The sequence below is a fragment of the Octopus sinensis genome, linkage group LG18, assembly GCF_006345805.1.
Source record: "Octopus sinensis linkage group LG18, ASM634580v1, whole genome shotgun sequence".
NCBI classification, from domain to species: Eukaryota; Metazoa; Mollusca; class Cephalopoda; order Octopoda; family Octopodidae; genus Octopus; species Octopus sinensis.
The window spans coordinates 14970419-14988757 of record NC_043014.1 but is presented as its reverse complement, the minus strand read 5'-3'; the positions used below and the strand labels follow the sequence as shown (position 1 = coordinate 14988757).

General features: G+C 37.2%; 1 protein-coding gene across 1 annotated transcript in view; it reads left to right on the top strand.

Moving 5' to 3' along the window:
• The window catches only part of LOC115221486 (proton channel OtopLc-like), a 101179-nt gene that overhangs the window by 43580 nt on the left and 39260 nt on the right, over nucleotides 1–18339 (top strand). The window contains exon 3 of the mRNA XM_029791681.2: nucleotides 4073–4155. Coding sequence (XP_029647541.2) covers nucleotides 4073–4155 — 83 coding nt within the window. The remainder of the gene's footprint in view (nucleotides 1–4072; nucleotides 4156–18339) is intronic.

The following is an 18339-nucleotide window of genomic DNA, read 5'->3' as shown; positions in this document are numbered from 1 at the left end:
TCATAATATTTCAGGCCTTGTACTTATAGTAGAAAGGATTATGACTTCACCTCAAGGCGGCGAGCTGGCAGAATCGTTAGCAAGCCGGGCGAAATGCTTAGCGGTATTTCGTCTGATGCTACGTTCGGAGTTCAAATTCCGCCGAGGTCGATTTTGCCTTTCATCCTTTCAGGGTCGATTAAATAAGTACCAGTTACGCACTGGAGTCGATATAATCAACTTAATCTGTTTGTCTGTCCTTGTTTGTCCTCTCTGTGTTTAGCCCCTTGTGGGTAGTAAAGAAACAGGTATTTCGTCTGCCGTTACGTTCTGAGTTCAAATTCCGCCGAGGTCGACTTTGCCTTTCATCCTTTCGGGGTCGATAAATTAAGTACAAGTTACACACTGGGGTCGACTTAATCGACTTAATCCCTTTGTCTGTCCTTGTTTGTTCCCTCTATGTGGACAATAAAGAATAAGAATCTTTATTGCCCCCTTGTTAAAATTATCGACTTACTCCATTCCCTGAAATTGCTGGCCTTGTGCCAAAATTTTAAACCGATATTTGCTCCAACGTTTTTTGTTTCTGAATTCAAATCCAACTGAGCTTAACTTTGCATTTCACCCTTCCTGGGTCGACAAAATATAGTCTCCTTTAAGCACTGGAATCTATATAATCGACTTACTCCCTTCTACAAATTTTGAGCCTGTGCCTACATTGGAAACCATTATTGTTGTTGTTGTCGTTGTTGATGCTGCTGTTGCGTATCCCCATGGCGGTGTGGAACTGATCTGACAGACCTACGACACGATGGGTCTAATTACCCTGTGCTTCTGCTTAACTCTTTACTCTTTACTATTTAACTTGTTTCAGTCATTTGAATGCGACCATGCTGGAGCACCGCCTTTAGTCGAGCAAATCGACCCCGGGACTTATTCTTTGGAAGCCTAGTACTTATTCTATCGGTCTATTTTGCCGAACCGCTAAGTTACGGGGACGTAAACACACCAATATCGGTTGTCAAGCGATGTTGGGAGGACAAGCACAGACACAAACATATACACACACACACATACATATATATATATTTATACATATATACGACAGGATTCTTTCAGTTTCCGTTTACCAAACCCACTCACAAGGCTTCGGTCGGCCCTAGGCTATTGTAGAAGACACTTGCCCAAGGTGCCACACAGTGGGACTGAACCCGGAACCAATGTGGTTCGTAAGCAAGCCACTCCTGCGACGGTTCTGCATATTTAGACATGCAAATATGTAATAATTTTTTCATTTTGTCTCCTGACGATGTACTTAGCTGGGAATTCCGATCATGGCCTCAATTCCCGGATCTAAAGTGAGCTCAGTGGCAGCGTAGGAGTATTGTCGATGGTGTTCATCGTAAATCATTGTTTTTTTTATGAGAAGTTATTAAAATTAAGCTTGTTGAGTTGAAAGAAAACGTACGATGCCAGGTTTAGTATCTTTAAGTCACTACTTTCGTCTTACAACTTCCTGGCCAAGTAACATTTGTTCTTCGAATTCTGGTATCAGCATTACATTGTGCTTTACTCTGAGCCTTCTACTTTTGATGGCGTTGTTAGGTGCAACATCGTGACATGGAGCTCGTCGGGCGTATAAATCTGGTGAAGCCCATCTGAGGTTGCGTGATTTAGGGGTTAGGCTGTTGCACATACTATCACCAGATCGTGGCCTCAATTCCCGGATCGGACAGTACGCTATGATCTTGAATAAAACACAGTGTTTTATTCAAGATCATGTTGCTCAAGTCCACTCAGCAGTAAATGAATAATCCTGTGGCTTTCCGTTGAGATCGAATGTTACGATCTCGGTCATATAAACCCCAAAGAAACCGGATAACCGACCTTATAAGTCTCGGGGACTCGAGACGATTATGTTCAGGAGGGCTTCCTTTTCCTATCTCTCTCCAGGCCAGATCACCAGTCAATTTCTTTCAGAGATTGACTGAGGTAAGGAAAGGACTGAAGAATCAACTCTTTTACTGGAGTCGTACATTTTTTTATCAGTCCTGAAAGAACGAAAAGTAAAGTTGGTCTCGGTGAGATATCAGTTCAGAGCGCAGCATACCAGAATGATCAACGCCACTCATTCTATCCGCCGATTTTTCAACTCTTTTAGTTCCACAACAATACCTACTTGGATGCGGTCATAATATGGTCGAAATACATCCATAGTTGTTTCCCGTACTTGTTGAAATAATCAAAATAACATTAGCCATGGTCTAGTTATGGTCTAGCATCTGGAGACTAAGAAAGGAATAGGTTAGGCATTTAATATTGTGTAGTTTGAATAAGACTACATTGTCGTCAAGGCTGTGGAAGTCCAATGACTGAAACAAGAAAAAGATAAACGATAGAAGAGACACAATGTGACGTTGCGGTAGAAACTAGCAAAAAGGCCTTATATTATTAAGTTACAAGCTAACGCAGCGAGCTGGCAGAATCTTTAGCACACGGGACAAAATGCTTAGCGTCTTTTCGTTCTGAGTTCAAATTCCACCGAAGCCGACTTTGCTTTTCATACTTTTGGGGTCGATAAGATAAGTTGAGCACTGGGATCGATGTAATCGACTTACCCTTCCCCCAAAATTGCTGGCCATAGCAGTTCGGTAAAAAAAGAGCGAGAGAATATATCAGATTTAAGAATATAAGTAATGGGGTCGGTTCGTTCTGCTGAACCCTTCAAAGTTGTCCCCAAAAATGTCTGCATTTCAATGACAGAAACAAGTAAAAGATAAATTTTAATACGCTAAACTACATCCTTATTTTCATATCAGAGAAAAGAGTTTATAGATAGAATTGAATCCATACTCCCTGTGGACGAAATACAAAAGCACCATACAGAACTGTGAATCTTAATGATGTAATATTAGTCATCTATCATATTTAGTTTCTCAATTGTTTAACAAATAATTCAAATAATATGAATGTCTTGTCTATAATGGATTATATCAACGATGTCGTTCCATAATTTACCAGTCAATTCTCTTGTGAATAAATATCGTGTGTATTATGGATTGCTTCTTCTATTTCGTTCCATAGTTGATGCGTTACATTTCTAGCTGTTAGTAGAATAATATTATAAATTAAATATTTGTTTATGTATTTCACCTGTGAGAGATAGAATCTCATGATTGATGCTTGGTAGGTAAAATTGTTAGTGATCAGTTTCCAAGGAAACTAATATTTATTCCCAATAGCTTGGTAAACTGAGATAATATAGATTAAAATACTCTGTAAGCATAGACGAAAGAGATGAAACTGATTTGAACTCACACTAGATAAGCTGATAGTCAAGTACATTAATCATACAACCATTTCCCCCATTGACATCAGTATATGAAAAAGCACAGTCAGCTAGCAAACCAGCTAACTAGATAGGGAGGTCAATAGAGAATTTGTTTCGAGTGTCACACGATGTCACATACTTTGTCCGGCTCTCAGTTGTGTCTAACATTTAGTGTAGTTCTAACAGTTAATTCTGATGTAGTTTTTACATAATGTCTAAGACGTAGACCAACACTGAATAGTAATAGGTAGACAGATAGATAGTGAGACAACCCCAGTTGTTTCGACACGAAATATTGTTTATTAATTGTCTGTTTTTATTCAGCCAATCATGTAACACGATTTAATCATGTGACATTTTCCTACTCTCACATCGTTTATCCTGTGGCTTACGCCTATTCATCCAATCGTGGTAATATTTTTATATATTGACTCATTTTATGGATTTCTTCTTTTGAACCTCAGGGCGCTTGTTTTCAGTACAGTCTTATTCAGTTATGTTGTGGAAAATTGGAATTACAATTTGCCCTTTTACATTTCATTTCGGGATTGTTGCAATATTTGTCGTTCATTAATAAAATCATTATCTGAGCTCAATATCATTATTCGTTCCTATGTTATAACAGATAGATAGATAGATAGAAAGATAGATAGATCGATAGATACATACATAAACGGAAAGAAATATCGTTTCAAATCTAACATAATACTGTTGTCTGCTGTAAATTATTAACTCCATTTTTTTCTTTCGTTTATTTTGCAGGAGATGTGGGGAGTAAATATGTCTCTGTACTTCTCGATAAGGAGGAAACCATGTTGGACATCACAAAAATTCAAGGAACAGAAGTAAGTTTGTTTTTATTTCATTTGCACCCCCCCCCCACACTTTAATTTTCAAAACAACTTCTTCAGTACCGAATATTATAATTTTCATTTGGAGGCACAAAAGCAGAATATTTTTAGTGAATGCAAATTTTCGATCCGGCGAAGTTCATTTTATTTTCAATGCTTTTCAAGGGTTTCTCTCTTTTCTCTTTGGCACTCACAACACTATACACTATTACGTTCATACATACATACATGGTGGCTGCCCACTCGTTATCGAGTATGGCCATTACACGAAACTTAATCAATGTTGTTATCGTGCAATGCCTGTGCAAGAAGATTTTTTTTAAGTGAGGAAAGGCTGTGCACTGAGTCAATCCCACTCACTAAGCAACAGCAGCCATAATCCGAAAAGAAGAACAAGTTAACATCATCGGTAACCCCTGAGCCGCAGGTTTTATGTCGGAGTTATCCCACTCACCTGAGTTACCTTCTCCTAGAAGGATGCCCTAACAAAGGCTAGGAGTCCTTCACTCCTAATGGTTTAACCGCTCGATTGGGTATTCAGTCCGATTATTTCTATGTCCCCGCGCATGATACAGCCTTAAGACATTTATTGGATGGCCGTTGATTCTCAGGAGTTCCTCCGCCCTTTGATGGGTTTTGTTTTCATCCCTCAGGGTGTCCAATAAACACCCTCCTCACCAAGCAAGCTTGGTGGGGTTGCCGGTTTAGTCACCGACGACCCGACCATGCATACATACATGTATGTATGTATGTATGTATGTATGAATGTATGTATGTATGTATGTATGTATGTATGTATCTATCTATCTATCTAACTATCTATCTATCTATATATATATGTATATGTATATATATATATATATATATATATATATATATATATATATATATATATATATATATATATTATATATATATATATATATATATTATATATATATATATATATATATATATGTATATGTATATATATATATATGTATATATATACTAGAAGACAAACCCGGCCTTGCTCGGGAGTAAAATAGTTTATTATTGTTTTAGTTGTTTCGATATTATAACCCGGTTTCATTCGCGTCTACGCGGGCCACATTTTAAAAGATGAAGAACGTTGCTCTGGAGGTCACGCGTTTCAAATGAGCAAACTCAAAATTGCTATGCAAACTCGCCAGCACTTTTAACATAGGTTTGCAAATTTTCAGCTCAATCCGACACATATGCACACATATATATATACATACGCATTAAATATATATGCACATATATCCGCATTATATACATACACACATATATATATACATACGCATTAAATATATATGCACATATATCCGCATTATATACATACACACATATATATATACATACGCATTAAATATATATGCACATATATCCGCATTATATACATACACACATATATATATACGCATTATGTATACATATGTATACACATTGTATATATACACACACGTATATATTCAAATATTGATATATACACTTTATATATATATATATTATATATATATAAAATCCATGCTACATGTGTTTCTTAGCTAGCTGATCCTCTGATGTAATTATTACTCAACGAAGAATACTCAACTTAGTTAATCAACAGGCCGAGAATACATTAATTACGTGAAGGTTACATTGTCCTTTCGGATTCCCAAGTTAACTCACCGCAGATGCGAGTTGAAATGAGTGGTGAAGCCGGAAGAACAGAAAAACAAAACCCACAAATGTTTGAAGAAATAAAACGGTCAAGAAGTAAGAGAAAGAAAGGATGAGGTCAAATGTGTGGGAGTGGGGGGAATTGTATAAGGGTGTTAGGAATGAAGAAAAGTAGAGGGGAAAAAAAGAGGGGAAGATAGGGGTAGATAGTTGCTGTCTTTAAGGGGAAAATGGTTGTTTTAGATATTAAGCTGAAATGAGTAAGGATAGTGGATAGATGGTGCAGTAAACATACACATTCGCGCACCCATACATTCACACGTTCACACACTTCACACCCATAGTATCAGCATAATAAATATTTTATCCTTTTACTTGTTTCAGTCATTTGACTGCGGCCATGCTGCAGCACCACCTTTAATCGAATAAATCGACCCCAGGACTTATTCTTTGTAAGCCCAGTACTTATTCTATCGGTTTCTCTTTGCCGAACCGCTATGTGACGGGAAAGTAAAGACACCAGCATTGGTTGTCAAGCGAGGGTCGGGAACAAATACAGATACACAAATATATACACATTCCAATTTCCGTCTAACAAATTCATTCACAAGGCTTTGGTTGGCCCGAGGTTACGGTAGAAGACACTTGCCCAAGGTATCACGCAGTGGGACTGAACTAGAACGAACCGGCACTGTCATGCCTTTGGGTGTCAGAAGTGAAAGTAGAGAAATCTGACGTCAGACGTCAACTTCGTGTATTTACGTCGTCTTTCGTTTATTTACGCCGTTTATTTACGTACCACTGAAATGCAAGTAAAAGCTTGTATGTATGTATGTATGTATGTATGTATAATATAACATACATACACACATATATATAATATACATGTATATATATATATATATATATATTTAATACATACATATATATAATATATACATGTATTTTTACCGCCTTTAGTCGCACAAATCGACCCCAGAACTTATTCTATCGGTCTTTTTTCTTAACCACTATACATTATATACATACATACAGATAGATAGATAGATACACACACACATATAATAGATATAAAATGTGTACGTGTGTACATTTTTCAGAAAAAAATTCATACATTTTAAATATCAATAGCATTTCTCTTATTTTTACATGAAGTTTTCGAAAAATGAATTTAGAATGTAAAAATCAATATATCAAATTAATAAACGCAAATTATTTTCAAATATCATTTTCAACGGTGAGATTATCAAAATATAAACTTGAAGTTAAGTTAAAAATAAATGCGATACTCATTCTGTCTTGATACTTATGCTCAAATACATGGATATAGCTGTCGAATTTGTTCTATCAACTTCCCGAATATATCATCCTTAAATTCATAGCGCCACATGAATTCGATGAGATGGGTCTGAAGTAAATTTCTGGCTGTTCCACATTCTCTCCTATTCGAGTCTTTACATGTTTCCATAAACATTCTATGTGGTTGGTTGTGGCAAATGTTACCGGATCAACAAAATTTATAGAATGATTCACGGTCAAATGTCTGTATCCTAGCTGACTGAGTGTATTATACGAACGCCAAAGGTCGGATATTATTGTTGTACCAGGCAATATACGCTCGAGTATAATCTGTAATAGAGTGTCCGCTGTTCGATTTTCAACTGCCACTAAAATACATCTTCTACTATCTCTTTCTAATGCACCAAACATCCATTGCGTTTTAACCCGATGGCCAACATGATATTTTCTTTAACAAACGCAGTTTCATCTATTCAACGATTCTATGGGTCCGCCCAGTTTAATATTCTGTGCAACATAATATTCTGCACATACATCGCGGCAAAAAATTCCTCCAATCGGTTACCGCTACATTTGCTAAATGACATTCCTGTCCTATTCCTTTTGCTAAATCTTCTTTGGCCCAGTAAAACAAAATATCTATGATCTGTTGACACTTCAATTTGCTATTTTCTAAAAATGTTCCTTTTCTAATTGACACGGATTTTCTACAAGGTCTTCCACACGACCATTATTTCATCAGATATATTTTTTTTCGTTACTTCTCTCATGGGAGCTCCACACGATGTACATATTTTCTGGGTATTCAAAAGGCCAGTGTCTTTAAGCCAATTAATGCTATCTGCTGTTGTAGCAGTGGAGACGGCAATATCGCGGTGACTAATTCCTCTTAAACTTGGATATGCAAAAGCCATATTAAAAATTGTTTAGCACGTGTTGATATCACACTGAAAGTTTCTAACTGAATAAATTTCAAAGTTTGAATTACGCACGTGGTGGTCAGTGGTCATTCTGATTGGTGTATGTAATCGCGGTGATGGTCATGGGGGTTCATTTGTGCAGATTTTGGTGTGATTTCTTTTTTAAAAACAATAATGAATAATGCAAGGATAAATATATTCTTGCATTATTCATTATTGTTTTTAAAAAAAAAATCACACCAAAATCGCACAAATGAACCCCCATGACCATCACCGCGATTACATACACCAATCAGAATGACCACTGACCACCACGTGCGTAATTCAAACTTTGAAATTTATTCAGTTAGAAACTTTCAGTGTGATATCAACACGTGCTAAACAATTTTTAATATGGCTTTTGCATATCCAAGTTTAAGAGGAATTAGTCACCGCGATATTGCCGTCTCCACTGCTACAACAGCAGATAGCATTAATTGGCTTAAGAGACATGGCCTTTTGAATACCCAGAAAATATGTACATCGTGTGGAGCTCCCATGAGAGAAGTAACGAAAAAAAATATATCTGATGAAATAATATGGTCGTGTGGAAGACCTTGTAGAAATCCGTGTCAATTAGAAAAGGAACATTTTTAGAAAATAGCAAATTGAAGTGTCAACAGATCATAGATATTTTGTTTTACTGGGCCAAAGAAGATTTAGCAAAAGGAATAGGACAGGAATGTCATTTAGCAAATGTAGCGGTAACCGATTGGAGGAATTTTTGCCGCGATGTATGTGCAGAATATTATGTTGCACAGAATATTAAACTGGGAGGACCCAATAGAATCGTTGAAATAGATGAAACTGCGTTTGTTAAGAGAAAATATCATGTTGGCCATCGGGTTAAAACGCAATGGATGTTTGGTGCATTAGAAAGAGATAGTAGAAGATGTATTTTAGTGGCAGTTGAAAATCGAACAGCGGACACTCTATTACAGATTATACTCGAGCGTATATTGCCTGGTACAACAATAATATCCGACCTTTGGCGTTCGTATAATACACTCAGTCAGCTAGGATACAGACATTTGACCGTGAATCATTCTATAAATTTTGTTGATCCGGTAACATTTGCCACAACCAACCACATAGAATGTTTATGGAAACATGTAAAGACTCGAAATAGGAGAGAATGTGGAACAGCCAGAAATTTACTTCAGACCCATCTCATCGAATTCATGTGGCGCTATGATTTAAGGATGATATATTCGGGAAGTTGATAGAACAAATTCGACAGCTATATCCATGTATTTGAGCATAAGTATCAAGACAGAATGAGTATCGCATTTATTTTTAAACTTAACTTCAAGTTTATATTTTGATAATCTCACCGTTGAAAATGATATTTGAAAATAATTTGCGTTTATTAATTTGATATATTGATTTTTACATTCTAAATTCATTTTTCGAAAACTTCATGTAAAAAATAAGAGAAATGCTATTGATATTTAAAATGTATGAATTTTTTTCTGAAAAATGTACACACGTACACATTTTATATCTATTATATGTGTGTGTGTGTATCTATCTATCTATCTGTATGTATGTATATAATGTATAGTGGTTAAGAAAAAAGACCGATAGAATAAGTTCTGGGGTCGATTTGTGCGACTAAAGGCGGTAAAAATACATGTATATATTATATATATGTATGTATTAAATATATATATATAGTATATATACATGTATATTATATATATGTGTGTATGTATGTATATATATATACATACATACATACATACATACATACAAGCTTTTACTTGCATTTCAGTGGTACGTAAATAAACGGCGTAACGTAAATAAAGAAAGACGACGTAAATACACGAAGTTGACGTCTGACGTCAGATTTCTCTACTTTCACTTCTGACACCCAAAGGCATGACAGTGCCGAACGAACCATGTGGTTGGGAACCTGCGCCTTGTAAATATATATATATATTATATATATATAATATATATATATATATATAATATAATATATATATATATATATATATCGCTAGCCACTACACATTCTTTATTTTCTCTCCTTGTTTCTTTCTGTGTTCCTTTCTGTGGACGAGCGTAGGCTCGAAACGTTAAAGACTTTTTCATTCCCGAGCGTTATACTAATACACTAATACATCTGTTTGTTGTCTAAACCACCTGTCTTCGATTTTTTTACACCCACACACGCATAATATATATATAATATATATATATATATTATATATATATATATATATAATATATACATAAGTTCACGTGCTGTAGATGCACGTTCGGCCATGGCCGTGTAAACATTTGTGCGTATGCGAGCGAATGTGCGCGTCCGTGCACATGTATGTACTTATGTTCGGTGTCTTTGTAGTCCCTTCAGCTGTAAACATTAGGGTCGGACCTACGGTCTGAAGATAACTAACTCCCACCAACCAGCCTCCTGTTATCGACAGCCAGTGTTTTTAAATTATGGATTACTGGAGGCGCGTGGCTTAGTTGTTGGGGTGTTGCACTAATGAAAGTAAGTGTTATGGTTTCGATTCCTAGACCGGAAGATGCTTTGTGTTTTTGAGCAAAATACTTCATTCCTCGTTGTTCCAGTTCACTCAGCCGGCAGAGATGAGTAACCTTGTGACGGACCAGCGTCTTATCCAGGGGGAACATGTACACTACAGAATTCGAGGAACCGCCTACTGAGCCTATAGCTCGAGAATAACTTTGATCCCCTTTTTTTAAAAATAAACTATTCCGGGATCCGGGACCCCCTTCGGTCACGACACTGACCATGGGATTGCACCTAGAAAGTTACCCTCCTAGTCACAAGTCTGGGCAAGGTGGTTTATGGAAGACCAGCAGTCGCCCATGCATACCGGCCTCCTCTTTCCACGCCACCTGTGTTATCTAAGGAAAGGCAAAGGCTGAGACAGCTTGGCACCCGTGACGTCGCAACTCATTTCTACAGCTGAGTGAACTGGAGCAACGTGAAAATAAAGTGTCTTGCTCAAGAACACAACACGCAGCCCGGTCATAAACTATTACACTCGTAATATTTGATTGACAAACTTTCAGAATAGCTATCACTAGTTCACGGACAAAAGTACCTGTAAAAATTAAACTGAAAGAACATAGAATCGGAGGGCAAAAATGTAAAAATTTCAAGTGTTTTAGACAAAAGATTCTTTCACAGAAGAGACAGTCTCCTAATTCTTTACTCATTTCCTTCTCCACTAGATAGTGATAGTTATTCCACTGATCAATTATTACACCTGTCTCGCGAGTATAATAGTTTATTTGCTAATCTGGTGACTGGCAGTCGTTGATAGGAAATTACTTGTAAGCACTTCTCGCCTTCCCCAGAGAAATCATTAAAGAAACGCTGCTGAGGAATATTAAAATATTCCCCAAGAAGTCATCTATTATTTTCTGTTAGTTTAATAAAAAAAAATGATTGCAAATGATATTTCATTAAACCAACTGACTCTGCAGAATATGGAGGATATGTTAAAATTCTGTTATTTGGAATTCATTCAATCGTTTGTTTATTTCCTCAAAGAAAACAGTAGTCCTTTTATACAATGGTTTTGTAATCGTTGACAAAAGATACTTCATATCGTTATTCAGAAAAATGAAAGTTGCCATCCTTTACAAAATTATCCCTGTCACTGCGGTAATTGCTTTTAAACAATTGGAACCCAACTAATAGATTTGTTGGTCTAACAATAGCAAAATGCGTGTCGAAACCTGTTCATCAATTAATTCTCTTTCGAGATTGAAAGAAGATAAAAATCTCTTCTGATGATATAAACGTTATATTAAATTCTGATGTTACATCTTTACTTTATTTATTTCTCTTTGTTATTAATTTTCTTCTGCTGTTCTTCGTAGTACTTGACAACTGACAGCATGTGACATGTATTGCCACTGTTGGCAATCACATAGATGATGAATAAATATAATAGACAGGTCGGAGTCGCAGCTGATCGAGTAGGCAAAAAGGAAAAGGAGTGATATCGAACCACCAATCATATGGTCTGCATTTCGTATCACAGGTGTGAGTCATTTGAGTGTCAAATAAATTACCTTGCGATATTCACTTCAGCCTTCTGTCAAGGTCAACTTAGCCTTGTCTCCCGCAGGGATCGACAAACAGTACCAGTTGAGTACTTGGCTTGATGTAATCGACAAGATGTTTGTTCCTTCTCGAGCCACGTCTGGCTCACAAGGGCCGGTTTCCCGATTTCCTTGGCGTATAGGTTCCCCACCTGGACGGGACGCCGATCCGTCACAGGTGAGCTGCAAGATGCAGGAAGAAAGAGTGAGAGAAAGTTGTAGCGAAAGAGTCAGCAGAAGTTCGCTATTACCTTCTGCCGGAGCCGCGTGGAGCTTAGGTGTTTCGCTCATAAACACACACATCGCCCGGTCTGAGATTCTAACCCGCGATCCCTCGACCGCTTCTCTAACCACTAGGCCATGTGCCTCCACAATCGACAAGATACTCACCTCAAAATCGCTGGTTTCTTGCTTAAATTAGAAAATAATGATTGTTTCAAATTTTGGCACGGGGCCACCAAATTTTGTGGAGAAGGGGGTTAGTCAATTAGACTGACCCCACTACCTACAGGCACTTTACTTTACCGACCCCGAAAAGATCGAAGGCAAAGTTAATCTCGGCGAGATTTGAACTTGTCGCATAAAACGTCAGTTGAAATCTAGCTAGGCATTCTGTTCAATGCGCTAATGATTCTGCCAGCTCACCACCTTAGCAATAATAATAATAATAATCCTTTCTACTATAGGCACAAGGCCGGTCATATAGGGGTAGGGAGCCGGTCGATAGCATCAACCCCAGTTCCTCAACTGGTACTTGCCTTCCATCCTTTTGACTCCGAAAGGATGGAAGACAAAGTTGACCACGGGGGAATTTGAACTCAGAACAGCAACAACAACCACCACCACTACAACAGCAATAATCTTTTCTACTAAAGGCACAAGGCATGAAAATTTGGGGGAGAAGACTAGTCGATTACATAGCCCCCAGTGTTTCACTGGTACTTAATTTATCAAACCCAAAAGGATGAAAGGTAAAGTCAATCGTAACAGAATTTGAACTCAGAACGTAAAGTCGAACGAAATACTGCTAAGCATTTTGTCCACCGTGCTAACGATTCTGCCAGCTCACTATCTTGTACCACCACCACCACCACCACCACCGCCGCAACCACTACTACTACTACTACTACTACTACTACAACAACAACAACAATAACAATAATAACAATAATAACAACAACAACAACAACAACAATAAAAAAAAAATAATAATAATCAGGATGATAATTCTTTCGAATTTTAATCTGTAATTCTGAGGGGAGTCAATTACATCGACTCCATGGCTTGACTGTTACTTCATTTAATCCATTCCGAAAGAATGAATGGCAGAGTTAACCTCCATGGGATTTGAACACAGAATGTAAAGAACCGGAACAAAGAGTGCAAAGCATTTTGTCCAACGTTCTATTGATTCAACCAATCCACAATCCACTCCCAATGACACCAAGAACAATGACAAAAACAGGACTCCCCTCAACGGTTTGCACCGATGATATTGAATAAATATTTACAAAATTAAAACACTGTCTCAGTTATCAAATACATTAACTGTAGCTAGGAGCTACAAACCTGATTATTAATTTGGGAGTATGTAACTTTTACTAAAAGAAAGCAATTATAAATTATAATGCCTGACATACCACGAAAAGAAGACATAATACGTGGAATATTGTAAAATGAAATATATATTTATGGATAGTGCAATGTTGCTGGCCTTGTGCCAAAATTTGAAATCAATAAATAGTACAATGTATAAGGCGGTGAGCTCGCTGAATCGTAAGGACGCCGGACAAAATGCGTAACGCCATTTCGTCCGTCTTTACTTTCTGAGTTCAAATCCTGCTGAGTTCGACTTAACATTTCATCCTTTCGGGTATCGATAAAATAAGCACCAGCTGAGCACTGGGGTCTGTGTAATCGACTTAGACTCTCTCCGAAATTGCTGGCTTTGTACCAAAGTTTGAAACTAATAAATTGCACAATGTTTTAATACGGGATTGTGAGTCAAAATTCTTTCGTTTATATATACACTAGCAGCATAGCCCGGCGTTGCCCGGGTATGTAAGAGCCCCTAGTAGGCAACGACTAATCCCAATCTAGTCCTTTCCCTCTAGGGAACGAAGGCGCATGTGTAGGTTGCAATGTCTTTTCTTCACTCCCAAATAACTATCAAACAGCTATCGATAATTCAACCCAACCAATTCCTACCAGGAAGAAATTACATTCGAGACTTTACCCCCAACACCGCCACTTCTGCTAATAGCTGCTGCAGCCGCAAGTTATTCGAATACTTTTTTTGTTTACACTTTCTTTATAACTACCACCCCAAACGTTTTACCTTAAATTTTTGACGTACCCTAAGGGTCCTCGGACGCTACTTGCAAACTCTTGGTTTATTATAAACCGCTTTTGTCGCGTGCACCAAAAAAACCTTTTCCATTCCTTTCTTCAGTTTGGTCACTTTTGACTTTTTCGTTGTTGTCACTCACATTGCTGCCCGCTTTTTTGCCGTTTTTGTACATTTTTATACATTTTGGGATACTTACCCCACGTGTTCCGAGAGTTAAAAAGGTCGAGTTGCGTCCCCTAGACAGTCTGTAGAAAATGTGTTGCATATAAAAAGCTTAGATTCCCGACCCATGTCGAATTTATCAATTTTTTTTCAGAACTGGGGGAACCTTTCAAAATTTTCGCTGCGTTAGTTTTGAATTATGACATTGGGCTATGTGTGTGTCAAGTTTCATCAGAATCGGTTGAAAGCCGTGGTCAGTGTGAGGGTACAACCTGACAGACACACAGACACACAGACACACAGACAGACAAACTGCCGTTTATATATAGAGATATATATAAAGGGGTTTGTATGGTTGTGTATAGAGGGATATATATTATTCAAAGGAATTCCAACTCTGTTTTTTATGTTTTATTTATATTCTTTATAATATTAATGTAGAATATAGAATATATAGTATAAATAGTATATATAGTGTAAAATGAGATGAAGTATTGATTGTCTTATTGAATAGATGAAATATTGAATATCAAATATTAAGGGACTAGTATCATTTCTTGCATTTAAGCAGTCTTCAAGGTCCCAGGTTGTGACCATCGTCATATGCCTGGAAAGAGGTAAAAATTTATTCAAATTTCAAAAGCGATAAACAATCATTGTTGAGGAAGAACAGAGCTACGATCCCACCACCATCAACACAATCAAATACAAAGCACTCTCTTCGATGTTTCAGTGAGTAGGCTGCGTCCATGCTGGGGCATCGCCTTGAAGAACATTTTATCGAATAAATCAGCTCCAACATTCTTTTAAAGCTTGGTACTTATTTTATTGGTTCTCTTGCTGAACCGCTAAGTTACGGCGATGTAAACAAACTAGCACCGATTGTCAAGCAGTGGTGAGGGACAAACGCAGACTCTCCACCGCCATATATATATATATATATATATGGTTTTCCTTCAGTTTCCATGTACCAAATCCACCCACAAAGCTTTGGTCGGCCCGTGGCTCTAGAAGAAGACACTTACCGAAAATTCCACACGGTAGGACTGAACCCAGAACCGTGTGGTTGCGAAGCAAGCTTCTTACGACACAGCCACACATGCATCCCGATAAAAATATTTTTCTGTTAAAAACCCCTAATTTATCTGACAACCCAACACGTATGGGAAAATATCAATAGTGTGTTCGTCGTTTAAATGATGATGGTTAGTATCGCACCAGTCCTCGTTACTGCCTGGCTATAGTGCTAATTGTGCAAATCGCAACAGCGACAGTGGGTTCCTATGAGCAAGTGGCGATAACGATGGATGTGAATCGATTCCGCATAAGAACCAGTAATTGAATTTGTTCAGTGTATGACTGGTCGGCAATAGCGCAGGAAATCCCATAACCTGCTCGGAATTTGGTGCCGATCCTACTGGCTCTTGTCTGAATCATGTACATCGCTAGACTATGTTTCTTCGCATTCTGCAACAAATCTACTTACTTTTGTTTCGATAAACCTTGACAAATACTGATTGACTAATACGAAATTTATTGAATCTGTTTGTCTGATTCTTCTCTGTTTGATCATCGTTCGGCGACAATAATAATTACATAATCCTTTGTAGTTATCACTGTACATCACATCTACTGATGTACATGGACAATACTTCTGAAAGTAATTTTTACTACAATACTGGATGTCGTGTGGAACCAAGAGATTAAAACAACTGAATATCTTGCAACAAAGGAATGATTTTTATGTTATGCTGTTCGAATCCCTTGCTTGAGCGTACAGGCGCAGGCGTGGCTGCGTGATTATGAAGTTCGCTTTGTGACTACGTGGTTTCGAATTTAGTCCTACAGTGTGGCACCTGGGGTAAATGTCTACTGTGGCCCCAAGCTGACCAACACCTTGTGAGTGAATTTGGTAGACAAAAATCCGCCATAAATGCGGAAACCCGTCGTGAATGTGGAAATCCGTCAATTATATATGTACATATATGTGTGTTGTCCGGAAAGTTCTGAACGTTTTTTTAATATGCAAAAAGGGTTATAAATAATTGACCTTTCAATAAATTCTATTCAATGGAATAATGTCCATTATTATTAATGACCTTTGCTCATCTATCAGGCAATTTCAATATTCTATCCGCTTAAAATTTGAATTGGTTTTAAAGAAAAAAAGTTATTTAGGTGCATTTTGACTCCATATAAATCGTTAAATATTTTCCCTTGCAATGAGTTCTGTAGAAACAAAAACAAGTGGTAGTTGGATGGTGCAATATCAAGATAATATGGTGGATGGGGTAAGAGATCTCAGCCGATTTTAAGCAATTTTGTTTGGGTAGCCGAAGACACATGTGGTCGGGTATTGTTTTATTTGAACACTATCTCTTTCCTGTTAGCAATCTCCGGCCTCAGTTCTCAGATAAAACTTACTTGGAAAAGGATGAGTGGCGTTCGATCATTACCTTCGAAACGCGGATTAAATGAAACAGGGACAACTGATAAAGGGGAATATTCTTTATGCTGCATGTCTTGTTTCTCTGTTTGTTTTTTTCGTTGTTCGAAAAAAGTTCGTTTTCTATGTTTTTTTTATGCTTTCGTTTCTCATTGTGCTTAACGTTTTTTTGTTGTCCAGTACCCAGATATACATGTATATATATATATATATATATATATATATATTATATATATTATATATATATATATATAGATATATATATATATATAATATATATATATATATATATATATATATATACATGTATATATATATGGCAAATAGGCGTCACGATGTGTTACCGCTACTGTTTATAACTCGGTCTGAGATTTATCATTGTTTGATTTCACTTTTTCAATATCAGTGTCAATCGACACTGGAAAAAGTATATGTATTGTGAAGGGAGTTGACTTCTTGTCGACAACCATGATTGTCACACGCTGATGAAAGGTAAACACCTTGAAACTCGGGTACGTGTGTATCATGAGTTGAAGACGGGGAGGATGACTCCCCTTCACAGATAGTGTGTCTATAGCCAGCTGGAGGAGATATCTTCCTGGGGCTACAAACTACAGTAGCATCCACCCTTATGGGTTAGCCATATTCAAATGGCAAATATGCGTCACGATGTGTTACCGCTACTGTTTATAACTCGCTCTGAGATTTATCATTGGTATATATATATATATATATATATATAGATATATATATATATATATATATATGTAGGTATGTACATATATGTATGTATATATGCATATATTTATATATTATTGCGCACTCTTCTATCACTACTATCTCTTCTCTGTCTATCTCTCTCCCTCTCTTGTTCTTCATCCTTTTTGTTTTTCTCTCCCACCCTTTTCCTATTCTTCTCCTCTTCTCTTCACCGTTCCCTCTCTCTCTCTCTTTCTCTCTCTCACTCTTACTCCTTGATTTTCTCGTCGCTGACGCGTGACGAAAGGGGATCTATCTTTCTGTCCCTTTCTTTCCTAAAGACAAGACGTGCTTATACCTGTCTTCTCTCATAGCTGGTCTCCCTAGCGTTCATAATAATTTTTCTATCGTCTTGACTCAGCAGCCCTCACCGTTCGTTTTCTATGTTTTCGTTTTTATGTTTTCGTTTCTTATTGTGTTTAACGTTTTTTGATGTCCTGTACCCA